The following is a 27,455-nucleotide window of genomic DNA, read 5'->3' on the forward strand; positions in this document are numbered from 1 at the left end:
ATAGCATTGACAGCAATTTGTGGAAGACAGTTCCCAGCCTTTACCTTTATGTGTAGAAATATTTCCTAACTCCCAATTTTTAGACTACAACTTTAGCTCTGGGATCTCTCAGCAATGGAAAATAGTTGGTCTTTATCTACCCTGTCTTTCAAAGACTTTGATCAAATCACCGCTTAACCTCAAGCACGAGAAATCCTGGAAGCATGGCACTCCACGAAGCAGGCTATTAATAAACACATTGAACTCAACCCCACATACATTCCACTGAGGAGGAAACCCAAAAGTGAGGCAATCCATCGAGACTGACTCCAGACTTTAAAAACCAGGTGGGAAAACACACCGACGCTCCATCGGAGGCTGCATTGAGGACGTTACCAAGTACTGTAACAAAACGTCTGTGGAACAACAAACCAGCTCGGCGAGCCAACCAACCTCAACTCTAGGCTGTACTCCTTCCAAGGCATGATTGAATTGAAAGAAAGGAAAAAAGTGGAAAACAGAAGTGAAGAAACAATTAAAAGGGAAAGGAAAAGGCAGGAAAAGCAAATTAGAAAGACAGCAATGGAAAGGAACATTAAACTTACTGAACTCCACAGGAAGTGAAATCAGATATGACAATTCGAGCTAAAATTTAAAGCGAAATAAAAAGAAGCAAGCAGTATCTCTGAAAATGATCGATTCCAATGAGGGATTTGATTTCTTCTAAACTTGCATTTAATGCTGAAATTTACAGAAGATGAGGTTGAGAATACTTTGTCTCTTTTACAAAGGTAGCAATGCAGATGGTATGGCCTAAAAAAGTTTCAACCTTAACATGAGAGCACTCCGACCAGTACAGCTACGAATGTGTACACCAGTTCGTGGGAAGAACAATCTGCAGGGAATGAAATGAGTGAAAAAGCAGTACTCAATGCTTGAGATCGTCACTGAGCTTATGAAAATTCAGGATCACAAAGGAAGAAACCTATCAGGCATTTGAAGAATTTACAAGAGAAAAAGAAATGTTGTGGGATCAGTATTTTTGGTCACTGGAGTTGAGAAAAATTAAGAATGTAAAGGAAATCTGATTACAGCAGAATGCAGTAATTATATTCCAACAAACCTTCAAACTTATTTAAATAAGCATCAAGTACCAACAAATACGAACATTAGTTCTGACAGATACCAACAGAATCTCGCAGAGACAGTTAGTGGGGAGATGGTCATATAGGAATCCACAAGAAATTGGAGGAATAAAAGAATTCTGTGGCTGGAAGAGGTATTAGTTTTGGGGATGAAGGAGATCAAAATAATAAACATGAAAGGCTAAAAAAAAGAAGTGATAAGGAAAATAACATGCCTCTACTGTCATATGGCTGGACACACCAAAGCCAACAGATGGAAATTAAGTGGGAGACCAATCACAGCAGTAGGAATGCCTATGGAATCTTAGCCAAAGGAAGAAAAAGAACAAAAACAAAAGAGAAGTCCAGCACAGGAACAGGCCCTTTGACTCTCCAAGTCAGTGCTGATCATCATGCCCTAACTAAATTAAAAAGCAAACCTTCTGCCCTTATTCAGTCCATATCCCTCTATTCCCTCCCTATTCATGTAACCACCCAGATGCCTAGCAAGTTTTGAGAAGATTTGTAGCTCAGGTTGAGGTTCTGGATGAGAGTTTGCTCGCTGAGCTGGAAGGTTCGTTTTCAGACGTTTCGTCACCATTCTAGGTAACATCATCAGTGAGCCTCCGACGACGCGCTGGTGCTATGTCCCGCTTTCTATTTATCTGTTTAGGTTTCCTTGGGTTGGTGATGTCATTTCCTGCATCGGTGATGTCATTTCCTGTTCTTTTTCTCAGAGGATGGTCAATGGGCTCCAAACCCAGATGCCTCTTTAATGTTGCCAACGTGCCTACTTCTACCATCTCTTCTGGCAGTGAGTTCCAGGCTCCTACCACTGTCTACATGAAAACCTTTATCTCGCACATCCCCTTTAAACTACCCACCCTCGCCCCTCCCCCCCACTTGAACCTGTGCCCCCTTTTAACTGAAACTTCAATCCTGGGGAAAAGCCTGACTATCCATCCTATCTATGCTTCATAATTTTGCAGACCTCTTATCAGGTTTCCATTCAGCCACCATCTGTCCAGTGAAAATAACCTTAATCTATTTAACCTTTCTTCACAACCAATGCCCTTGAGATCAGGCAACTTCCTGGTGAACCTTCTCTGCACCCTCTCCAAAGCTTCCATGTCCTTCCGGCAATGTGGCGACCAATACTGCACATGATACTGCAAATGCAGCCTAACAGAGGTTTGATATAGCTGCAGTATGGTTTGGCAACTCTTGTGCTCTGTGCCCCGGCCGATGAAGGCAAACATGCCATATGCCTTCTTAATCACTTTGGCAACCAGTGTTACCACTTTTAGGGAACTGTAGACCTGCACACCCAGATCCGGCCATGTTAATGCTCCTAAGGGTTCTGACATTTACAGCAGAATTCACACCGAAATTTGTTCCTCCAAAATGCGTCATCTTGCATTTGTCTGGATTAAACTCCTTCTGTCATTTCTGTGCCCAAGTCACCAACCAAAATCCTGTTGTATCCTTTCACAATTGTCAGCATTATCAGCAACTCCAATCTTCATGTCATCTGCAAACTTACTTAGAGTACCCACATTTTCCTCCAGATTATTTACGCACACAGGGCCTAAGACTGATCCTTGTGAAACACCTCTAGTTACCAGTCTCCATTCTAAAAGACACCCTTCCACTGCTACCCTCTGAATTCTACGACCAAACCAGTTTTCTGTCTAGAGCTAGTAGGAACTGCAGATGCTGGAGAATCTGAGATAACAAGGTGTGGAGCTGGATGAACACAGCAGGTCAAGCAGCATCAGAGCAGCAGGAGAGCTGATGTTTCAGGCCTATAACCTTCTTCTGAAGTTACAGAACCATAAAAAAGACAAATTTCCTCAAAAGAGAGTAAGGAGGGAGAGATGATTATTGATTACTAGAATCAGAGCTTATGCTTCTTCTCAAAAGAAGTTATTTTCTTTATTTTTGAAATCAAGAAGATATTAATACATACTGGAGCAACTCAGTTGCTGACATGAGATCTTAACACAATTTAGCTTCTAGCAGGGTTAAAGAAGAAAATATTACTTAGAGATGTTCGTAGAGGTTACAAGCCATTCCCATTACAGAGATTATAGAGAGCTAAATTAAAAAGTGACCTCGTAACTGGAGAAGTTGTAGTTAGAGTAGTGAAACAAATTGCTTTGAAGGATTTAATTTTATCTTCGTAAATGACATGGCTAAATCAAAAATATTGGCATCACCAGGATTTAGGAACAACCAGCTGAGGCAAAGGAAACAAATGTTATAGGACATTCTCCATAGATTTTTTTTTTGTTAACTCTGTGGCCAGATGGAGGCCACTTAATGATTACTTCCTTTATTCTTTATTCATTCATGGGATAAGGGCATCGCTGGCTAGACAGCCTTTATTGCCCATCCCTAACTGCTCAGAGTAAAAATGTTCAGAGTCAACCACATTGCTGTGGGTCTGGAGTCACGGGTAGGCTAGACCAGGTAAGGATGGCAGTTTCCTTTCTTAAAGGGCATGAGTGAACCAGATGGGTTTTTCCGACAATTGACAACAGATTCAGAGTCATCATTAGATTCTTAATTCCAGATATTTTACGGAATTCAAGTTTCACCATCTGTCATGGTGGGATTTGAACCTGGGTCCCAGAACGTTATCTGTATCTCTGGTTTAAAGGTCCAACGACATTACCTCTAGGTCATCACTTCTCCATTAATGAGGACTGGGCAGCTCCATTGGAGCGAAGGAATAAAATCTTAAAAATGACTCAAAATTCAAATGACAGGTCATCAAGGTATTTGGAGAAAGGCTAAAACGCAAAAACCTTTTCACTTGAAAAGATCCACAAATGGGTAAAATTTTGCCAGACTTGTCAGGTGGTGAGAAACCCCAATCAATTAGATTTAATTTTAACACCAGGTTTCAAAAAACTGTTTTGCGAAGTCTTAACAGATTATAAAGAACCCTTGCCTAAAATCAAGAACATGAATCAGTATTTTAACAATCATGGACATGCCAACAAGACTTCCTGAAGCAAAACCTTTGATGACAATTTCTGCTAAAATGGTAGTGGAATGATGATTTTTTTTCAAACAAGAAATACAAATGAGATCATGGATGACATTTGTCAGAAATATTTAAAGACAGGATAAAGAAAAACACAAAAGGGCTTTGTATAAATATGTTAAGAGTAAGAGGATTTCCAGATTACCAGGGAAAAGGTAGTGTAAATTAGAGATCAAAGGAGCAACCTACGCACAGACATCATGGACATGGATGAGGTTTTAAATGAATACATCTCATTTGCATTCACAGGAGGAAAAAGTTTTGCATTTAGGGATTTCAGCTGGGACAGTGAGGCTCTAGAACACATTAAGATTAATAAGGAGATATTAGATGTTTAACAGGCATACAGGTGCACAAATCCCCAGGGCATATCCCCCAGACTGCTGTGGGAGGCAAGGGAGGAGATTGCTGAGGCATTGGAGATATTTAATACTTCGTTGACCATAAGTGAAATGTCAGGTTACTGGAAGATAGCTAATGCGACTCTTTTGTTCAACAAGGGGGAAAAGTTCAATGGAGATATGAAGGGCAAGTCTTTTTAAAACAGTGTTATGGGCCTGGAACACAGCCATGAGTAGCAGAGACAAATATGATAGGGGGTTTAAAGGACTTTTAGGTGAGAACATAAGCATGCAAGGAGCGGATGGATATGGACTATGGGCAGGCAGAAGGAACTAGCTTAACTTGGCCTCAAGCTCGACACATCATTATGGGCAGAAGGGCCAGTTGCTGTGTTGTATTGTTCTACTCCAAGGACGGCAGCAGGGCTAGGCCAAGTAATTTCACACTTGCCACTTCAACGCACCACCCTGCTCCCTGGCCAACATCTATTTCTGGCTTGCTGCAGTGTTGCAGTGCAGCCCAATGCAAGCTGGAGGAACAACACCTCATTTTCCACTTGGGGACCCTACTGCACTCCAGACTCAATATTGAGTTCAATAATTTTAGGGCCTAAACTCTCCCATATCCCAGCCCCTACACCCCACACACCAGGCCTTGTTACCACATAGCGTGCCATTACACACCCCTTGTTGTTAGTCACTAACAGTCCCATTAACAACTAATCACCCTCCCAGCCTGATCATTAGCAACTCCTTTGTGCGTCCAACTGCCTGCCTCTCTTTGGGCTCTATTCTTTCATTCACTTCCTACTCCACCCACCTCCCTCTTTTCTGCACATAGACTGACATTTTCCCAGCCACCAGACCAGAAATGTTAACTGTTTTCTCCTTCACAGATGCTGCCAGACCTGCTGAGCTTTTCCAACAATAAAATGTGAGGCTGGATGAACACAGCAGGCCAAGCAGCATCTCAGGAGCACAAAAGCTGACGTTTCAGGCCTAGGCCCTTCATCAGAGAGGGGTCTAGGCCTGAAACGTCAGCTTTTGTGCTCCTGAGATGCTGCTTGGCCTGCTGTGTTCATCCAGCCTCACATTTTATTATCTTGGAATTCTCCAGCATCTGCAGTTCCCATTATCTCTGAACTTTTCCAACAACTTTGTTTTCCTGATTTACAGCATCCACAGTTCTTTTGATTTTTAATTACACTAGTTAGTTCGAATCAACATGGGGACATTATTGGAAAACATTCTGAAGGAAAGGATCAATCAAGATTTAGAAATAGAGTTTGATCCAGGGATTGTCAGATTTTTAGAGGAAGATCCTGACTATCTAAATTGAATCTTTTGAAGAATATATTGATGAAGATAGTGCAGTTGACGTGGTTTACACTGACTTCAGTAAGGCCTTTGACAAGGTTCCGCATGGAAGGCTGGTCCAAAAACCAATAGTCCATGGGATCCATGACAAGTTGGCAAAATTGGCTCACAAACAGGAGGTAAAGCATGATGGTTGCGAGTTTTTTTAAAGTGGAAGCCTCAGACACTTGGAGTATCACAGGGTTCAGTGCTGGTGGGACCCTTGTTCTTTGTTATGTACATTAACCACTAGGATGTAAATATTCAAAGTTATAATTAGGAGGTTTGCAGTTAATAAAAATTGGTGATGTTTCTGATAGTGAGGAGGATCGTCTCAGCTTACAGTCTGATATTGATCTGCTGGTAAGTTGGGCAGAGCAATGGAAAATGGAGTTTTACTTCAGTAAGTACAAGGTGATGTATTTTGGGAGGTCTAAGAAGGGAATGGTATGTCCCGAGGGAACACTGAGGAACAAAGTGGCCTTGGTGTACAAGTGCACAGACTGAAGGTGCCAGCACAGATAGAGGGGACGGTGAAGAGACTTGTTACAACATAATAAAACACTGGTCAGGCCACAGAGACAGTATACTTTGCAGTTCTGGTCACCACACTGTCAGAAGGACATGACTGCACTGTAGAGGGTGCAGAGAATTTCACCAGGATGCTGCCAGGGATGAAAACTCTGTTATGAGGACAGACTAGGTAGGCTGGGTTTGTCTTCCTTGGAACAGAGGCTGAGGGGAGGAACAAGAGGTTTACAGGAGATAGGAGAAGAACTTTTCTTTTTAAACCCAGAGGGTGGTAGATATATGGTGCATGCTTCTGAGAGCGCGGTGGGGCAGATACACTTTACAATTAAAAAACATCTGGATAAGCGCTTAAAATGCCACGGCATTGTATGCTATAGACCAAATGCAGATAAGTGGGATTAATTTAGTTTAGAGGCCATCGACTGGTATAGGTTAGAAACAAGCCCTCCAGCCCACCACGCTCTATGACTATGAAATAATGAATAGTTTGGGATTAAAACAATTTCAAGTATTGGAAAGGAGACATCAAACTTTGAAGGCTTTCATTACAGCTTTTTGCCGAGAATGCCCTATTCATTGGGATAAAGGAGTTCCCTTATTGTTGTTTGCCATTAAGGATGCTCTGGACAAGCCCACAAGGTTCAATTCTTTTAAACTAATAAATAGACACAAGGTGACTGGATCCTTTAAAGTGACAAGTGAAACTGACAAACCAAAGTTCAGAGGCCATGCTTCTGAGCTATGTTTCAAGTTTTAGGGAGTAATTCACTGAGCAAATATCAGTCAAAAACTTCTGAAAAGTGCTTAACTAACAAGAATATCAGAACAGGTAAAAAAAAAAGGTCAAAATTAAAAATGCCGTTGCGAGAGACAAGGTATCATTGCCTTCTTTCAGGAGCCATTTAAAGCAAGGCTTACTGGACCATATCAAATCGGAAAGAAACTCAATGATGTAAATTACGTAGTGAGCACTCTAGATAGCAGCAAAGAAAATTGGCCGGTATGTCAAGTTACATACATTTAAGATATCACACTGGAGGGGTCCGTTAAAACATTGAAAATAGAGGGCAGCCATTTGTACCTGCTCCATCACAGATTATGACCATGGTTGATCATCCAACTCGCCACATGTTTTTTGATCCCTTTAGTCCTAAGTGCTGTACTGAACTCCTTGAAACCATGCGTGTTGGCCGCAACTGCTTTCTGTAGCAACGATTCTACAGGCTCACCTTTCTCATCTCAACTAAATGGTTTACCTTGTACCGTTAGACTGATAACCTTGGTTCCAGGCTCCCCGGTCATCTTTCCTGCATCAACCCTGTCTAGTCCTGTTCGAATTTTACAGGTTTCCATGAGATTCCCCACACCATTCACCTGAACTCCAGCAGGTCAGCTCCACTGGTGTGTAGTAACAAAATGTCACAAGTCGTTCACAAAACTCCACAGCAAGTCTTCAAGACATTTGGAGAAAACAGGCTAAAATATAAAAACAATTTTGACCTTAGCCAAACCAGTCTCCCCTCGTATCCACCACCACGCCCGGCACCTTCCCCTGCAACTGCAGGGGATGCTACACTTGCCCCCACACCTCCTCCCTCACCCCTATCCCAAGCCCCAAGATGACATTCCACATTAAGCAGAGGTTCACCTGCACATCTGCCAATGTGGAACACTGCATCCACTGTACCCGGTGTGGCTTCCTCTACATTGGGGAAACCAAGCGGAGGCTTGGGGACCGCTTTGCAGAACACCTCCGCTCGGTTCGCAACAAACAACTGCACCTCCCAGTCGCAAACCATTTCCACTCCCCCTCCCATTCTTTAGATGACATGTCCATCATGGGCCTCCTGCACTGCCACAATGATGCCACCCGAAGGTTGCAGGAACAGTAATTCATATTCCGCTTGGGAACCCTGCAGCCCAATGGTATCAATGTGGACTTCACCAGCTTCAAAATCTCCCCTTCCCCCACCGCATCCCTAAACCAGCCCAGTTGGTCCCCTCCTGCCACGGTACCACACAACCAGCCCAGCTGTTCCCCTCCACCCACTGCATCCCAAAACCAGTCCAACCTGTCTCTGCCTCCCCAACCTGTTCTTCCTCTCACCCATCCCTTCCTCCCACCCCAAGCCACACCCCCATCTCCTACCTACTAACCTCATCCCACCTCCGTGACCTGTCCGTCTTCCCTGGACTGACCTATCCCTTCCCTACCTCCCCACCTATACTCTCTCCACCTATCTTCTTTTCTCTCCATCTTCAGTCCGCCTCCCCCTCTCTCCCTATTTATTCCAGAACCCTCACCCCATCCCCATCTCTGATGAAGGGTCTAGGCCCGAAACGTCAGCTTTTGTGCTCCTGAGATGCTGCTTGGCCTGCTGTGTTCATCCAGCCTCACATTTTATTATCTTGGATTCTCCAGCATCTGCAGTTCCCATTATCTCTGATCCCCTCATATCAGTCCTGTCACCCCAGGAATCAGTCTGGTGAATCTTCCGTGCACAACCTCTATAGTAAGAGCAGAACGACAAAATATTCCAGTGCAATCTCACCAAGGTTGTGTTTAATTGCAGCAAGACAACAGTGTTCCTGCACCCCTATTCTCTCGCTATGCACGCCAATGTCCTATATTCCTTCCTTACTATTTGGTGCACCTGCATGCATACCTTCAGCAACTGACATACAAGGGAACCCACATCTCATTAATTATAGCCATTCCAAATGAAAACTGTCTTCACAATTTCGGGTAAAAGGAGTCAATTAAGTGGAAATCTAATCAGTTGAGATTGGGGAGAAATCTCTCCGGTTTGGAGTCTCTAATTCTTTTGGCAAATGGATCCAAAAATTAATTTGATGTACACTGATATCCTTCCGATTCAAATAAATATTGCTCGAACTGCTTCCTCTCATTTAATTTACTTATGTTTTGCTGTTAAAGAACATCTGAATCCTTATGTAAATATCTTTCAGTAGCTATGCAACACATTAATTACCTAACAAATTAGATATCATTTATCAAGTCAAGATTCATTCTGGGATCTGACCGGTAGAGTAGTAGCTTCAGCTGGGATCACAAAGAAGCATGAACTACTTGAATTACTGCTGTTCCAAGGGGTGTCAGTACACTCTCAGTGCTGCTAGAGACTGAGATCCACCACGCGGACCTAGTGACAGCAAAGGAATGGCAATGTGTTTCCAGGTCGGCTTGGAGAGGAACTCAAAGGCAGTGATGTTCCCATGTATCTGCTGCCCTAGTCCTTCTGTTTTTTGGATTGGGAGGTGAAGGTGGCGGCTTGTTGAGTTTGTGTTTGGAACTGTGTGCATACACATTGCCAAATGATCACACATGCACAGCTGCTCATAGTTGCAGATTTATTAATTTAGTTTAAATTTCAAAACCTGCTGTGTTGGGAGTCAAACCCTACACCATTAGTCTAGGCATTCTGTTTACTGATTCTGTAAAATTACCACCATACCATCACCTTTACCAGAATACACCCAAGACAGAACATTTAGGGCTAATAAGAATATATTTCTTCACTCAAATGGCGAAGTTGTGCAATTCTCAACCACAAGATCATCGAGGTAAAGTCACTGAATATATTCATGTAAGAGATAAATAGATTTTTAAAATTTAAAAGGCATCTAGGACGTATGGGGAGAAAGCAATACTATGTCACTGTGAGAGAACAGCCATGATCATACTGGATGGCAGCAAAGGATCAAAGGGCTGAATGACCTAGTCCTGCTCTCAAAACCCCATTCTCTCACCAATGGGCAAAATACAACTTTTGCTGAGTGTAACAACAGCTGAGAAAGTGTCAGTCATCATTCCTTCAATCATGTCTGCTTTGTTAACTATGTTACTATGTACACTCTCCCAATGCTCTTCATGTCCATGAAATACCACATCACTGCTAGTTCCTGCAACAACTACACTTGCCAACAGCTGACAATATATCAGCTAGTAGCACAACTAGACAAACTGTGGCTGGGATGTGGAAGGACATCTGCAATACCAGGTGACAGTCTTGTGATGTGTTAAATGGCTTTACACTGATTGGACCTACAGGATGAGAAACATAGTCCGCAGCAAAAAAAATCAATCAATATTCAACAAGTGGAAATCAGTAACACTCAAGTTTTAAAACCATGAGATGTCTGTGGAATTTGAGAGGTAAGAATATTGTTCATGCTTGGACAAACAGATGAACAAGCAATGAAGAAGAGATGGGCCGTGGAGCAGGAAGGAGGAAAAACGTAAAGCAAAATAACTTTTCTCCAGTCAGAAATTGGGCAGGGTCTTAGTCAGTAATTCTGCCAGGGTTTCACGTAAGCCTATCATTGCCTCACTTGATGTCAGAAACGTGATCATGGTGAAGAATCTTGTAGATGGCACTGCGTCAGCTAAACACCTAATTCAGTCCACCTATGACAATAACCCAGTCACATGGATGTACAACCCTGGACCCTCCTGTACCATTACATGCTGAAAGCATTCAGAAAGCGTGATATAAGTTGAGAACTTTTTTTGTCAATACAGAAATGGAGAAGAGGCAAGACCATGACTATGTAAAGACGTGGATGTAAGCCACTGTCAGCATGAATTATCACATAAATTTTTTGAGTATCGATGTTTTGAGAAGAGGTTCCTGATGTTACACATTTTCTAATAACCACGCCAGTTTTGAAATTTTTCAGTGTCCTTATTTGAGCCTGACACCATCATTGTTTACATTTTTAAAATGGAAAAAAATTCAAAAATCAAAGTTTGGAACACAGAGGTGGAAAATTTTATACTTCAAACAGTAGGATCTGCCACATGAAAGCAACTCTAACACTGTCGACGTCATCCCCAGAAATGATAGTGCTCACAAAGAGGACCTCATTAGAGAAAGCCAATACTTTCTCGCAATCCCAAGTAAAACGTCAGGGCACAAATGACTGAACAGATCCAATACTAGTTCAAGAAAAACGTTCCACCCCCAAAATCCAAACTTGCCTAGGTCATCACAGCAGTAATGGCATAAAAGTATAACACTTTAAATTTATATAATCCAATGGAACAAAGAAACGCTCCTCCATTAAGCTCTGCTCGCCATATTCACAACAACAGTCTTACAGCAACTGACAGGCACATTATAAGGGTCTGCAATATGGGAGTTTGTTAGAAAAAAATGGAAGAGGCATAAATCAGGAATTACCTAACATCTAAACCCCAAACCAAAATGCAGATCTCAAAAACAAAAAACAAACCAAATGCATCCATTTTATTTTACATACTGTGTTATCATTATAGCAAAAAACAAACAGATGCAACAACCTTCAGTAAGAGGCTTTTGTGCACCCTGCAGCAGAGCTCTATTAGGAAGCAGCTACACTTGGAACTTGCTCATACCAGCAAGTGAAGAACCCCAGGGTCCATAAGTGAGACTCTTCTGGAACAGAAAGGAGCCTCTAACTGGTATGAATTGATTGAAAGTGCAAGAGGAAAGGATCTTCCCAAACCTATACCTTACCAACTGCCCAGCACACATGGGCCCCATCACTGGCTGACCCCTAAGCCAGTTCTGCCATGACTGGTCTACAAACTAACATTATGGAACTACCTTTACCCCATATCCCTTCATGCCTTTGGACAAATATCCAATCTCAATTATTGATAGCAATAAATTATTGATCAGACTTCGATCTGGTTTTGTGGAAGAGACTGCCAAACTTCTGCCACCAGAATCAAGTAGCAGCTACTTCTTTGTTTCTATAATACGTTTTAATCAAAATACTCCTTAACCTTCTAAATGCCATAGAACGCAACCCAGTCTGTGAGCAAACTCCCCTTGTAATTTAACCCCTTCAGAGCAGATTATCATTTTGACAAATCTACACTGTACTGTGTCAAAGGTTAACACATTCCTAAGGTGTGGCACTGAGAAATGATTGCAGCAAAGCACAGTACATACAGGTGACAGAACTTGGAAGTATTCAGACCTGCAAGGAGCCTAGTGTAGAACTTCTATACAGACTGAAAGGGTGAACAAGGACCAGCAATCCAAAGGGTACAATTCTAAACAGGGGAGTGTAGCAGACGGTCAGAGACATATATGGACAAAATCAATTAATGTGGCAAGGCAAACAGTAGGTAAGATATACAAAATCCCTGGAATTAAAGAAATAAGGAGAACAAAAGAAAGGAAATTATATCAGACATATAAAAAAAAGATTCACCCTCAGCTGGAGTATTCTTAGGACACTACACGTTAGGAAAGATGTATGAGCATTTGAAAAGATGCAGAAAGATCAAACGGTTCTGGAGATAGAGATGACAAGGTGTAGAGCTGGATGAACACAGCAGGCCAAGCAGCAGAGGAGCAGGAAAGCTAACATTCCGGGTCTAGACCCTTCTTCACAAACCATTTCTGAAGAAGGGTAGAGACCCAAACCGTCAGCTTTCCTGCTCCTCTGATGCTGCCAGGCCTGTGTTCATCCAGCTTTACAACTTGTTATCTCAGATTCTCCAGCAGCTGCAGTTCCGTCTATCTCTGGATATAGAGACGTCTTTTACGTGGATAGATTGGACAAGCTGAGATTGTTCTCCACAAAGATAGGTGAAAAGATATTTGAAACAGTGTTCAAAACCATGAGAGTTGATACAATAGACAGAGGAACTGCTCCCACTGGAGGAAGGATCAAGAAGCAGATTAATTATTTCAATTGTAAAATATGCAGGGCTGTGTAGAACAGGCGGTGGGAGTGGGACAAACTGGGTTGTTTTCAGAGGGCTGGCACAGATATAATGAAGTGAAGCAGCTGCAAACATTCTGTGGCTCTAATCAAGGCTGCGTACAACTGAAGTATTTAAGGGTCAATACTCCATTAGAATCTTCTCTAGACCTATTTGACATTTTAATCAGTGCACCTGCCCCAAAGTGTCTCTTTGGATGGCTGTTTCCAGATTTTTGCCATCTATAAAATAAATTAAGACAAGGGTTTTTAAAAGTCCAAAGTGGATGCTCTCGTTTGTCTCTATTTTGAAATTCAGCAGCTAGTTTTACCATTCACTTTAATCTCTGAAATGTTATGCTTCATCTGCATTGCTAACAATGCTTCCTATAGCTGTGCCTTCAAACTTGAACAGTGCTACACAGGTCCCAATGACAAATGTCCCACACCATTTCCTGTCTGCAGCAGAATGTTTCAATCAACAGGTCACTGTAGACAGGAATTGAGAGAACTACACAAATAGTTCAAGTCTTCTTCATCTCAAGCTGTTGCAGAGGGATTCCTAAGTAAATAACTAATTTAGCTTGGATAAACACGTATTTTCTTCACAAGCTAGCCAGTCAGATACAAAGTGTACACTGTACAGAGTGCAAAGCTGAACTTTCTGCCCCCCACTGTCAGATTAGTCCTTGTGATCACATGCCAAATCCAGCTGTTTCTTGGTAGGAACTGGGGAACTTAAAGAACAGTGCACAAACCATAAGCCCAATTTTTAGCCTAAAACTATTGAACCTCAAAGCAGTCTCTTGGTAATAACTTGGGAAAGTGCTAACATGTCAGATGAGCATAGATGATCCCACCTCAGAGAGAAGTGCCCACCCTTTACATTAAGAGGTGGACCAACTGCATCCATAAGTAATGTGGCACAGCACCAGTGACAGCAGGAAAGCAGGACCATGGGAACCCCAAGAAAGACTCACCTGCAAGTTGGTGAGCTGTTGCTGCTGGTGAGCAATGGTTTGCTTCACTAACACGCTCTTAATGCTTTGTTCCATTGCATACTTCTTAGCCTGAAAGAGATAAGTGAGAAGATGAAGCTTTGCCAGGACAACTCCCCAGCTGAGATAATATCCATTTATATCCAATAGACTTGGAAGGTTTCTATTTTACATTCAGAGCAACAGTCCCTTTGGCCCACCATGTCGATGCTGAAGAACAGACACTGATCTCATTTACCTGCATTTCATTCATAGCCTTCTTTTCTCAGACATTTTAAATACTCATCCAGATGCTGCCTAAATGTTGAGGGTACCTGACTGCATCCCACTTTCAGGTAGTACATTCCATTTTTCCACCCTACAAGCAAAAAGCCTATTCCTCATATTTCCTCTTACCACTTACCCTTCACCTTAAACTTATGCCCTGTGGTTTAAGAGATGTCTGCAATGGGGCAAGGATTCTCATGATCTATGCTTCTCAATTTTGCAAACCTCAATCAAATTTCCCCATCAGCCTTCTCTGTTCCAGGGAAAGCAAACACAGCCTATCCCGTCTCACCGCAAAACAGACTTTTTATCCCAACACCGGAGGTGAAACTCCTCTGAACTCTCTCCAGTGCAGTCACGTCCTTCTGTGTGGCCACCAGAACTACAGTTTTCCATTTGTGACCTAACCAATGCATTATAAAGTTGGAGTAAGACTTCCCTGCTCCTACATTCTACACACCAACTAATGAGGGCAAACATTCCACACATCATCTCCACTACACTGTCCACCTGTGCTGAAACCTTCTGGGATCTGTTGAACTTTGTGTACAGTCACTTTGTTCCTCAGTACTCCCTAGGCATGTACCATTCATTGTGTATATCCTTCCCTTACTAGACCTTCCAACATGTCAGATGAGCAGAGATGATCCCACCTCAGAGAGACGCGCCCACCCTTTACATTAAAAAGTGGGCCAACTGCATCCACAAGTAATGCGGCACAGTACCAGTGACAGCCAGGAAAGCAGGACCATGGGAACCCCAAGAAAGACTCACCTGCAAGTTGGTGAGCTGTTGCTACTGGTGAGCAATGGTTTGCTTCATTAACACACGGTGGCTCAGTGGTGAGCACTGCCGCCTCACAGCACCAGGGACCCAGGTTCGATTCCAGCCTCGGGTGACTGTCTGTATGGAGTCTGTGCATTCTCCCTGTGTCTACGTGGGTTTCCTCCAGGTGCTCCGGTTTCCTCCCACAGTCCAAAGATGTGCAGGCTAGGTGGATCGGCCATGCTAAGTTGCCTGTAGTGTTCAGGGGTGTGTGGGTTATAGGGAGGTGGGTCTCGGTGGGATGCTTCAAGGGGCAGTGTGGACTTGTTGGGCCGAAGGGCCTGTTTCCACACTGTAGGGAATCTAATCTAATCTGAACGTTCTAAGCCCTGGTGTGCTGAGCTGCCAGTTCTGCCTTTCATCCATGTCTCAGTGATTGCAACATCATATTTCCACGTGCGGATCAACACCCTAAGACCATTTGCCTTACCAGTCAGATTCCTTGCATTAAAATAGCTACAATTTAGCTTTTGGACATTCCCACGTATCTTACCATGTCAATGCCTTCTCCACCTGCTGGACAGTCCTCATAATCCTTCTATATCTGATTGAACGTTGTTCCCAACTTTATATCCACTGTTCAAAGCCACATGTTGAGCATTTAGATAATTCTTTAAAAGAACGATTTCAAGACCGGCCCTAAAATAGTTCTATCCAGTGGGTTAAAAGAGCCATTTCTCTTGGACCCAACACCATCGCTCAACTAGCAACGAAGATGAAATATCATTCTCACTGCTTACAGTAGGTGCGTTTGAATAAGCTCACCTTATCTGATAAGGGTACAAATTTATAGAAACAGGTTATGGGAGAACTAAACTATGGTGTAAATGCTGTATAAATGACTAGTGCTTACTACTATTTTTCAAGAAGGAATTCTAGAGATTGTCACTGTCCAACATGGGCCGCTACTGACAATAAAAAAAATCTCATGCATGTTTTATTGCTGACATGGTACATACAACAAGTGATCAATGGACATTTATGTTCCACACAAGCTTCCTGCCACCCTACCCCATCAATAGATTAGATTAGATTCCCTTACAGTGTGGAAATACCACCTTTATTCACTCTTCCCTCTTGTGCTTTTCTACCTTTCACTAAATGCAATGGGATTCTCAGGCTGCAAATGAACCCTGATGATTTGCCTTTCTTTTAAAATCAAAACTAATCCACATTGCTACTTTTTACATGGTCTACCTGGAAGCTCAAATTCCTGCTCCTCTAGTCTAACACTTATTTGCCCAGATTAAGTGATTTCTTAGTATTTTTAAAGAAACATATCTTACACTTAAAAGACATTTTCCAAAAGGCAGTCAGACTGTAAGATTATTAATGACTGCTTCTAATCATTAACTTGTTGCAAGGCTGCCTCTGGTTGCTGTTAAATTCTTAAACAGTTAATCAATGCAGTGCTGCGAGCTTACAGCACATGCCCGAGTGAGACAACCAACAGTATAAAGCTCAAGGCTTTAAAATTCATAACCCAAGTATGCAGCATTCCTGCTCCATTTCACCAAACATGCAGCAGTTGCAGGGGGCTGTGGAGTGACCCGTTGTTTTGGGACAGCCTAAATGGGCACGGTGACAGAGAATCACACTTTAAAAAGACGCTCAAAATATTTGCTGACATCTTATGATTTAATACGCCTACAAAAGTAACAAATTAATTTATTAGCTCGAGATAGGTCAGCGATTGGACAAAAGGACAAAGGAGTTAATTTGGTCCCCTGCATCCAACACCACAATGGTCCTAACCCACCCGTTGAATCCTGCACCCATCTCCCTCTATGCATAAATTACTTTCAATTTGATTTGGCTTAAAATTCAACCATCAGATTGTGTCACCTTTTGCAACGCTTCCTGTTGCTCAGGGTTTAGAGGTGGCAGGCCAAGCTTTGACTGTCCATTCTCCAGCTTCATAATGTCACCACCCTGAAATAAAGCAGATTTCAGTTCATTGTTAAGTTCACTTTTCAGTGTTAATTTGAGGCGTTGCAACAATAAAATCAGACAGGCACATCTCTGCTTTAATGAAAGCTGCAATAAAAGCTTGCTGAGCTAGCAAAACCCACCTCTAACAAATGACTTCAAAAAATTACCCGTCAAGAGTAGAACAATTGGGGAAGGAATGCGTTGTTTAAGGAAGGATTGGATAGGCTGGGTTTACTTCCACTGGATTTTAGAAAAGTAAGTGACAACTTGTTTGACACATGATCCTGAGGTTATGGTAGTTGAGAGAATGAACAGGAGAGGAGAAGAAAGGAGGTTCAATAATATCAGGGGATTCATTAGACAAGGGAACAAGCATTTCAGTGGCTGCATGCCAGGATGTCATGAGATTTGGAGGGGCTGGTGTGGTAGAAATGGGGTGAATTACACTACAGGATGAAAGTGGGAGAAATTACACTGCTTGGTGCAGTCTACAGACCATTAACTAGTGGGAACATTGTAGAGAAACTAATCTGCAGGGAAATTACAGACAGAGACCAACACTATACAGTAGTTATAAAGGGGGGGACTTTAATTATTCAAGTATTGTCAGAAAATACAACTGAATCAACAGAAGCTCCAAAAATTTGATGGAGAGTTCAAAATGCAAATAAGTGCAAAGATGAAAAAAGTTAGCATAAAAATGAAATTCCAAAGTCTTCGACAGGGATATAAATAGTAGCAGTTAAAGAGGGGGTACGGACACTCAAAACAAAATGGATTGACACACTCAGGAAGGGCATGGCTAAGCTGTTAAAATGAAAACTTTTTATCTGTCTTCACAAAAGAGGTTGCAGCCCAGGCAGTGGTGGTAGAGGAGGAAAGAGTGTTACTAGAAAAGGGTAAAATATTGAACAGGAAGAAAGCTTAGACAAATGGCTGGCACTTAAAGTTAACAAGGCACTTGTTAACAATACACAATGAAATCCATCCAGTCTCCCAACCTGCCTCGATCCCCTACAACTTGCCTAACGACGTAACAGGTCCACAGCGGATGCCATTTCCCTAGCCCTGCTCTCATCCCTGGAACATCTGTACAATAAGTACACCTACATCAGACTCCAGCTGATTGAAGGCAGAACTGTAGTCACCACGATTATCCTCTCCAGAATGATTTCAAAACTGTGATCTTGGTCTGAACTCTGCAATTGAATCCTCAGCTTTCTGACCCGCAGACCGCAGCGAGGATAGGTAGCCGCGCCTGCTCTACGATAACCCTCAACACTTGAGCCCCCTAATGTTGCACCCTCAGCCCCCTACTGCACTCCACGTACATCCACAACTGTGTTGCCAAATTCCAAACAAGCGTCATCTCCAAGTTTGCGGATGACACTGACATTGTAGGATAGATATTTAACGAGTCAAAATACAGAAGGGAGATAGGGGGCTTGGTGACGTGGTGCAATGAGAACAATTTCTCTCTCAACTTTAGCAAAACTGAATAACTGGTCACTGACTTCATAAAGAAAAGGAGAACATGCTCCCATCGACATCAGCAGAACCGAGGTCGAGAGTTTTGACAGCATCGAGAGCGCCAAGTCCCTTTGGAGTGACAATAACCAACAACCTATCCCAAAAGGTCCACGCAGGTACGACAGTGAAGGTGGTACAACAACAACTTTTCTTCCTCAGGAAACGTGACATGTCCATAAGGACCCCCATTATCTTCTACAGATGCACTATTGAAAATGTGTTGTCCAGGTGCATAACAGCCTGATATGGTAACTGCGCTGCCCACGACCGTAAGAAGTTACAGTAGGTGGTGTACACAGCCCAAACCATCACAGAAGCCAACCTTCCATCCATGGACTCTCTTTACACGGGTAACTGCTGCAGAAAGGCTGCCAAAGACCCATCGCACCCCTGTATTGACCTCCTGCAATCTCTTCTGTCACAGAAGCCTGAACATGTACCAGAATGTTAGGAATAGTTTCTTTCTTTATTCATTTACAGGATGACGGCATTGCTGGCCAGGCAGCATTTACTGCCCATCCCTAATTGCCCAGAGGGCAGTTCAGTTAAACACATTGCTGTGGGTCTGGAGTCACATGCAGGCCAGACCAGGTAAGGATCCCTAAAGGGCATTAGTGAACCAGGTGGGTTTTTCCCCAACCATCAGCAATGGATTCACGGCCATCATTAGACTCTTAACTTCAGCTATTACACTGAATTCAAATTCCACTACCTGCCATGGCGGAATTCGAACCCACATCCCCAGAACATTGTCTGGATCTCTGGGTTAACAGCCCAGCGATCATAGCACTAGGCCATGGCGACCCCTTTTCTCCACTGTTAATATAGAATGATTAATGGCTTCTCTAGCCGCAAATAATGCTGATCTTGCTAACATTGATCTCGCCTAGCGCACGCTCTCTGCAATGTAATCAGTATGCCTCTAAGTCTTTTGGTCTGTACATACTTGCTTACGATGAACTGCCTGTACTGCTCGTAAACAAAGCTTTTCACTGCACTTTGGTATATGTGACAATAAAGGGTTCAAGGAAATGAGGGTTGAAATTGCAGGAAGTTTCCATAATATACCAATGTTTTGAGCCCTCCAGAGAGTTGCTAGAGGTTGATGATAATCCTGGCAATTTCAGACCACGGAGCACAACTTTGGGGTTGCAAGAACACAAAATGCTGGAGAATTTCAGTATTCTTGTATTCAGTATTCTGCAGAAGAAATGTGTGTGTGTTTTGGATCCAGTAAAACTTTTTGAGAACTTTTTAGCTTAACTTTGGCAGTGAGTACACTTCCACAATAAATAAGTTGGGATAGAGCTAGTAATCACATGGAAAAGGGTGGACCTGCTTAGGAAAAGTCAGCATGCATTTTGACAGGGGAAATAGTGTTTTTAACAGTTTTTTTTAAAAAAACAACAGAAAAGGTTAATATTGGCAAATATTGGTAACGCTGTTAATGCCATAGATTCCAGAGGCAGTTGATACAATGCCACAAAACAGACTTGTGAAGTAAGTTAGGTCATAAAAGGGACAGCGATAACATGAATACTAAACTGGCTGAGTGATAAGAAACAAGCAATTATTTTCAGTCCAGAGAAAAGTTTGTAATAGAGTTCCCCAATCGGGAGCATTGCTTTTGCTGATATGTTAATGATAGGGACATTGGTATGCAAGGGACAAATTTAAAACTTTACAGGTGACATGAAAATTCGGAGAATTGTAAACTACAAAGGGAACAGTGCGAAACTCCAACAGGACATTAACGGAGTGGACAGATAGGCCCCAGATGAGGTTCAATACAGAGAAGTGAGTTGATGCACTCAACATGGAGATAATAAGAGCATTGCTGGCCATTCCAGCACGCAATGCTATCTGTAACTGCCCTCGAGAAGTTAGTGCTGACCTACCACCTTGAACCACTGCAGTCTGTGTGTTGTAAGGAGATCCACAATGCTGTCAGGTTATTGAGGTTAACCCAGCTACACTGAAGGAACGGCGATACATTTCCAAACCAAAGATGGTCAGTGGATTGGAGAAGTTGTTGGTGGTGTTCCCATTGTCTGTGCTGCCATTATCCTTCCAAATGGTAGTGACTGTGGTTTTGGAAGGCTTTCACAACAAGCCTCAGGTGAACTTCTACAGCATATCTTGCACATGGTACACAAAGCTGCTGAGTGAATAGTACAAACAGAACCCTCAGGAATATAACATACAGACAGATCTGGACGTGCAAATCCATCGTTCCCTTGAAGTGGCAACATAGGTAGTCAAAGTGATTAAGGCGGCATATGGCATGTTTGCCCATTGGCCGGGGCAGACAGCACAAGAGTTGGCATACCATGTTGCAGCTATATAAAACCCTTGTTAGGCCGCATTTGCAGTATCGTGTGCAGTATTTGTCGCCACATTACCAGAAGGACATGGAAGCACTGGAGAGGGTGCAGAGAAGGTTCATCAGGACGTTGCCCCGTCTCAAGGGCATTGGCTGTGAAGAAAGGTTAAATAGATTAGGGTTTTTTTCACTAGACAGATGGTGGCTGAGAGGAGACCTGATAGAGGTCTGCAAAATTATGAAGCATAGATAGGGTGGAGAGTCAGAGGCTTTTCCCCAGGATTGAAATATCAGTTACAAGGGGGTATAGGTTCAAGGTGGTGGTGATGTAGTTTAAGGGGGATGTGCGAGAGACGTTTTTCATGCAGAGAATGGTAGGAGCCTGGAACTCACTTCCAGAAGAGCTGGTGAAAGCAGGCACTTTGGCGACATTTAAGAGGCATCCGGGTGGTTACACGAATAGGGAGGGAGGGAATAGAGGGATATGGATTGAATAAGGGCAGAAGATTGGCTTTTTAATTTAGTTAGAGCATGATGATCAACACTGACTTGGAGGGCCAAAGGCTGTTCTTATACTGTACTTCTCATTTGTTCTTTCGAATATAGCACCAAATAGGTTGCTTTGATTTGGTGGCAAGTGTTAGTCTAGCCTCTTACCTGCTATTGTAGGCACCGTATTTATATACTAGTGCAGTCCTGTTTCTGATCAGCAGTAACCCACAAACAGGAGTTTCAGCATTGGCAATGCCATTCAATATTAGATTTACTACTTTGAATTCAATCAGGGACTTTCTTAGTTTCCTTAACTTCTATCTCTGCTTTACAGGATGTTATTCACTTGGAATGTATTGGCTTATCTTTGTGAAGGTCTCCTTATAGCTTTGTGTGTTTCATAATAATGACTGCCTTAGTAGCGCCTCAGCATTATCGAATGGGTAGGGTTGATTTTTAGTAGCTATATCATTCCTTATCTCTTCCGTAGGATGTTTTTGTGCACTTAGTTTGGAATTGCCCCCACATGCATCATCCGCTGCTAAATGCCTGGCCACAATGAGACAGTGTACTTCACTACTCCCATTTTAAATCCTACCCAATTGTACAGAGAAACCACCACAATCTCACAACTGATAGTAAAGTGTGAAGCTGGATGAACACAGTAGGCCAAGCAGCATCTCAGGAGCACAAAAGCTGACGTTTTGGGATGAGAGGGGGATGGGGAGAGGGTTCTGGAATAAGTAGGGAGGCAGGGGGGGAGGCAGACCGAAGATGGAGAGAAAAGAAGATAGGTGGAGAGGACAGTATAGGTGGGGAGGTAGGGAGGGGATAGGTCAGTCCAGGGAAGATGGACAGGTCAAGGAGGTGGGATGAGGTTAGTAGGTAGGAGATGGAGGTGTGGCTTGGGGTGGGAGGAAGGGATGAGTGAGAGGAAGAACAGGTTAGGGAGGCAGAGACAGGCTGGACTGGTTTTGGGATGCAGTGGGTGGAGGGGAAGAGCTGGGCTGGTTGTGTGATGCAGTAGGGGGAGGGGAAATTTTGAAGCTGAATTCCACATTGATATCATTGGGCTGCAGGGTTCCCAAGGGGAATATGAGTTGCTGTTCACTGCAACTCACAACTGTCTCTTTCACCAAGGCCTGCTACTCCATTAACCCAATGGTCTGGTTTTCCCAGGTGACAGGATAACAACTGCACTAATTGTGGTTACAGAGATAGTAGGAACTGCAGATGCTGGAGAATTTGAGATAACAAGGTATACAGCTGGATGAACACAGCAGGCCAAATAGCAGAGGAGCAGGAAGGCTGATGTTTCATGTCTAGCCCCGACTTCAGAACAATTGAGGTTAATTCCCTTGGTGAGTTTAATTATTTGTGTAACCTTGTCCAGCAATTTAATTTATTGCCTTGTTAATACTCCTTTCTCGGATGTTTGAATATCTTTGGCTTTCTAGTCTCGATCCCTAAACCACTACTTTTAAAAAACTACGTATGCCTCACCCATTTGAACAAACCTTTTGACACCTACTAAACTTAGCTGTACTTTGGGTAATGAGCCCGGCCAGGCGTTAGATTTGGAACTCGGTGAGCACTTTGGTGAAAGCGATCACAGTTCTGTTATGTTTACTTTAGTGATGGAAAGGGATGTGTATATACCACTGGGCAAGAGTTATAGCTGGGGGAAAGGTAATTACGATGAGATTAGGCAAGTTTTAGGGAGCATAGGATGGGGAAGGAAACTGCAGGGGATGGGCACATTAGAAATGTGGAGCTTATTCAAGGAAAAGCTCCTGTGTGTCCGAGATAAGTATGTTCCTGTCAGGCAGGGAGGAAGCTGTAGAGTGCGGGAGCCGTGGTTTATGAAGGAGGTAGAATCTCTGGTTAAGAGGAAGAAGGCGGCTTAATTTAGGATGAGATGTGAAGGCTAACTTAGGGCGCTTGAGGGCTTCGAGGTAGCCAGGAAAGACCTAAAGAGAGAGCTCAGAAGAGCCAGGAGGAGACATGAGAAGTTGTTGGCAGATAGGATCAGGGTAAACCCTAAGGCTTTCTATAGGTATTTAAGGAATAAAAGAATGACAAAAGTAAGATTAGGGCCAATCAAGGATAGTAGTGGTAAGTTGTGTGTGGAGTCAGACGAGATAGGGGAAGCACTAAATGAATATTTTTCAGCAGTATTCATCTAGAAAACGACAATGTTGTCGAGGAGAATACTGAGATACAGGCTACTAGACTAGGCTGGTTTGAGGTTCACAAGGAAGAGGTATTAGAAATCCTTCAGAGGGTGAAGACAGATAAGTCCCCTGGGCCAGATGGGATTTATCCTAGGGTCCTCTGGGAAGCCAGGGAGGAGATTGCCGAGCCTTTGGCATTGATCTTTAACTTGTCATTGTCTACAGGAATAGTGCCAAATGACTGGAGGATAGCAAATGTGGTTCCCCTGTTCAAGAAGGGGAGTAGAGACAACCCTGGCAATTGTAGGCCAGTGAGCCTTACCTCAGCTGTTGGTAAAATGTTGGAAAAGGTTATAAAAGATAGGATTTACAATCATCTGGAAAAGAATAAATTGATTAAGGATAGTCAGCACGGTTTTGTGGAGGGAAGGTCGTGTCTCACAAACCTTATTAAGTTCTTTGAGAAGTTGACCAAACAGGTAGATGAGAGTAAACCGTTGATGTGGTGTATATGGATTTCAGCAAGGCGTTCGATAAGGTTCCCCACAGTAGGCTATTATACAAAATGCAGAGGAATGGAATTGTGGGAGATATAGCAGTTTGGATCGGAAACTGGCTTGCTGAAAGACGACAGAGGGTGGTAGTTGATGGGAAATGTTCATCCTGGAGACCACTTACTAGTGGTGTACCACAAGGGTCGGTGTTGGATCCACTGCTGTTTGTCATTTTTATAAATGACCTGGATGAGGGCGTAGAAGGATGAGTTAGTAAATTTGCAGACGACACTAAGGTCGGTGGAGTTGTGGATAGTGACGAAGGATGCTGTAGTTTGCAGAGAGACATAGATAAGCTCCAGAGCTGGGCTGAGAGGTGGCAAATGGAGTTTAATGCAGACAAGTGTGAGGTGATGCACTTTGGTAGGAGTAACCGGAAGGCAAAGTGTTTTAGCTTTTATTAATAGAGGGATCGAGTTCCGGAACCAAGAGGTTATGGTGAAGCTGTACAAAACTCTGGTGCGGCCACACTTGGAGTATTGCATACAGTTCTGGTCACCGCATTATAAGAAGGATGTGGAAGCTTCGGAAAGGGTGCAGAGGAGATTTACTAGAATGTTGCCTGGTATGGAGGGAAGGTCTTACGAGGAAAGGCTGAGGGACTTGAGGCTGTTTTCATCAGAGAGAAGGTGGTTGAGAAGTGACTTAACTGAAACATATAAAATAATCAGAGGATTAGATAGGGTGGATAGGTAGAGCCTTTTTCCGAGGATGGTGACGGCGAGCACAACGGGTGAAAGATATAAGACAGATGTCAGAGGTAGTTTCTTTACTCAGAGAATAGTAAGGGAATGTAACGCTTTGCCTGCAACGGTAGTAGATTTGCCAACTTTAGGCACATTTAAGTTGTCATTGGATAAGCATATGGACGTACATGGAATAGGGTAGGTTAGATGGGCTTGAGATCGGTATGACAGGTCGGCACAACATCGAGGGCCGAAGGGCCTGTACTGTGCTGTAATGTTCTATGTTCTTCCATTTTTGATTAATTCCATTGAACTATAACAAAGGAGAAGAATTAAGCCATTTAGCCTATCAAGTTTGCTCTGCCTCTCAATTAAGGCCAACATGTTTCTTCACTCCATTTTCCTACCTTCTCAAGTACCCTTGATCCTCTTTTTAATCAAGAACTTACCTGTCTTAAATTTACTCAATGACTTGGCCTCCTCAGCCTTCTGTGGCAACGAGTTCCACAGGTTCAACATTAGCCGACAAAATTTTTCATCTCAGTTCTCAAGGGTCGTCCTTTGACTCTGAGGTTGTGCCCTCGGGTCCTCGTCTCTCCTACTGCTGGAAGCACCATCTCCACATCCACTTTATTAAAGCCTCTCAGTATTCTAACTTTTAATCAGATGGCCCTCATCTTTCTCAACTCCGTTGAGTACAGGCCCAGAGTCCTCAGCTACTCATGACAAGCTGGGGTCACTCTTGTAAACATCCTCTGGATCTGCTCCATCACCAGCACATCCATCCTTAGGAACGAGGCCCAAAACTGTTCACAAAATTCAACTGCAGTCTGACCAGAGACATATATAATCTCTGCTTCCTTGTGAAAATGTCTTTTTCTTTTCCAGGGGTGGTCGAGGGGTCGGTGGCAGGCATGGGAATGAATACAAACAAACACACACAGGCACACAAAACAAAGCCAAAAGCCAGTTTCATGACTTCTCCATCAGCTGAAGTATGATTTTATCATGGCCAATCAGGGTAGACTTGCTAACCAATCAGCACCTTGCCTCCAGCTGTATATATTGTAGTAAACATTGATCATACAAGACCAAACACTTTAGCAACGTGTTGCTAGTGCTCAAGCAGACATTGGCTCAATTTTCCAAATCTCTATCTGACAAGGTCAGAAGTCATATGACACCAGGTTATAGTCCAATCAGTTTATTTCAAATCACAAGCGAAGTAGAACTCTGAAAGCTCAGGATTTCAAATAAAGCCTGTTGGACTATAATCTAGTGTACTGTGACTTCTGACTTTGTCCACCTCAATCCAACACCAGCAGCTTCGTCTCATTTATCTGAGGAAGTTGACATTTAACACAAACTTCTGCTATCCAACCAGTTTCAGATTTTGCAGCACTTTTGAACAATTGGACCATTTCAGAGTGCAGTTAAGAGTTAACCACATTATTATTGATCTAGTCACAAACCAGACCAAGCAAGAATGGTGGACTATCTTTTCTAAAGGACACTAATATGAGTCAATACTTTCAAAAAAAAAACAATGGTTATGTGGCAGCTAGCAAACTGGTTCTTAATCCCATTTCTTATTGAATGCAGATTTCAGCACCAGTGTTAGGATTGAAACCCATGTCCCTAAAAGATGGCCCCAACCCTAAATGTCAAGCTTTCCTGCTCCTCTGATGCTGCTTGACCTGCTGTGCTCATCCAACTTCACACTGTTATCTCAGGTTCTCCAGCAATGGCAGTTCCTACTATCTCCCTAAAAGATAAGCCTGGGGTTTTGGATCACTATACGAAAAGAGAACAAATACAGATCAAATGTTCTGCTTCACTGTCCAACGGTCATTCGCACTCTCCCCAAACACACAACAACATATGTACTCACACCTCACCCACATCTACTCCACAGAGTAAATTACATCCTTGCCCCTTCCATTACATTCAATAGGTTTCTGTTCCTGCAGTCACTGTTTGTGGTACCTAAACCCAAGGGTCTGTTCAACATTACAGTGTACCATGTCAGATCAATCTGTTGAGTAATTGAGTATGACAGTGATGAATAAAGCTTTCAGATAGACCTACCAACATCATCTGCAATGTGGGGCTTCCAAGGGTTCCAGCATCTGTTGGATTAAACAAGAATTTCAGAGAATTTAAGAATAACCACAATCCCATCTGAACTCACTGGAAAGCACAGCTCTTGTAAGCATAGCTTTGGATCCAGTGCTTCAAATTCACCCAAAGGGGTGGGTTTCTTTGAACACAGTCAACTAAATCCTTCAATAATGAAAATACTTCCATGTTTGTTTCAACCTACAAACTCCTAAGAAACCTGTAGACAGGATTCTGGAGCAAACTGAAGGACTTGGGAAGGCCAGTTGTTACTGCGGAGTTCAGAATGAATCAATTTGCGAACAAACACCATTAGAGGTTGGTGCCACATAGAAGACACAAGGCCCACAATGGAAATGCTCATGGCCCCAAACTATTCACACGCAACAATAAAAGTAATTAAATTAGTCATCTTCTACTCTTCTGAATCCCCACAACCATCACCCTCACAAA

General features: G+C 42.9%; 1 protein-coding gene across 2 annotated transcripts in view; it reads right to left on the reverse strand.

Annotated features, from left to right (window-relative positions):
- Positions 1 to 27,080, reverse strand: part of LOC125461245 (poly(U)-binding-splicing factor PUF60) — a 68,100-nt gene extending 41,020 nt beyond the window's left edge. Inside the window, exons 1-3 of one of the 2 annotated variants that reach the window (XM_059640943.1) lie at positions 26,973 to 27,080; positions 17,039 to 17,125; positions 14,084 to 14,173 (exon numbers count right to left, since the gene is read on the reverse strand). In XM_059640943.1, coding sequence (XP_059496926.1) covers positions 14,084 to 14,173; positions 17,039 to 17,125; positions 26,973 to 27,065 — 270 coding nt within the window. In that variant the 5' untranslated portion in view covers positions 27,066 to 27,080. The remainder of the gene's footprint in view (positions 1 to 14,083; positions 14,174 to 17,038; positions 17,126 to 26,972) is intronic. The other variant, XM_059640944.1, reaches the window with a different exon arrangement.
- Between the last annotated feature and the right edge of the window lie 375 nt (positions 27,081 to 27,455).

Source organism: Stegostoma tigrinum, chromosome 2 (assembly GCF_030684315.1).
Source record: "Stegostoma tigrinum isolate sSteTig4 chromosome 2, sSteTig4.hap1, whole genome shotgun sequence".
NCBI lineage: Eukaryota > Metazoa > Chordata > Chondrichthyes > Orectolobiformes > Stegostomatidae > Stegostoma > Stegostoma tigrinum.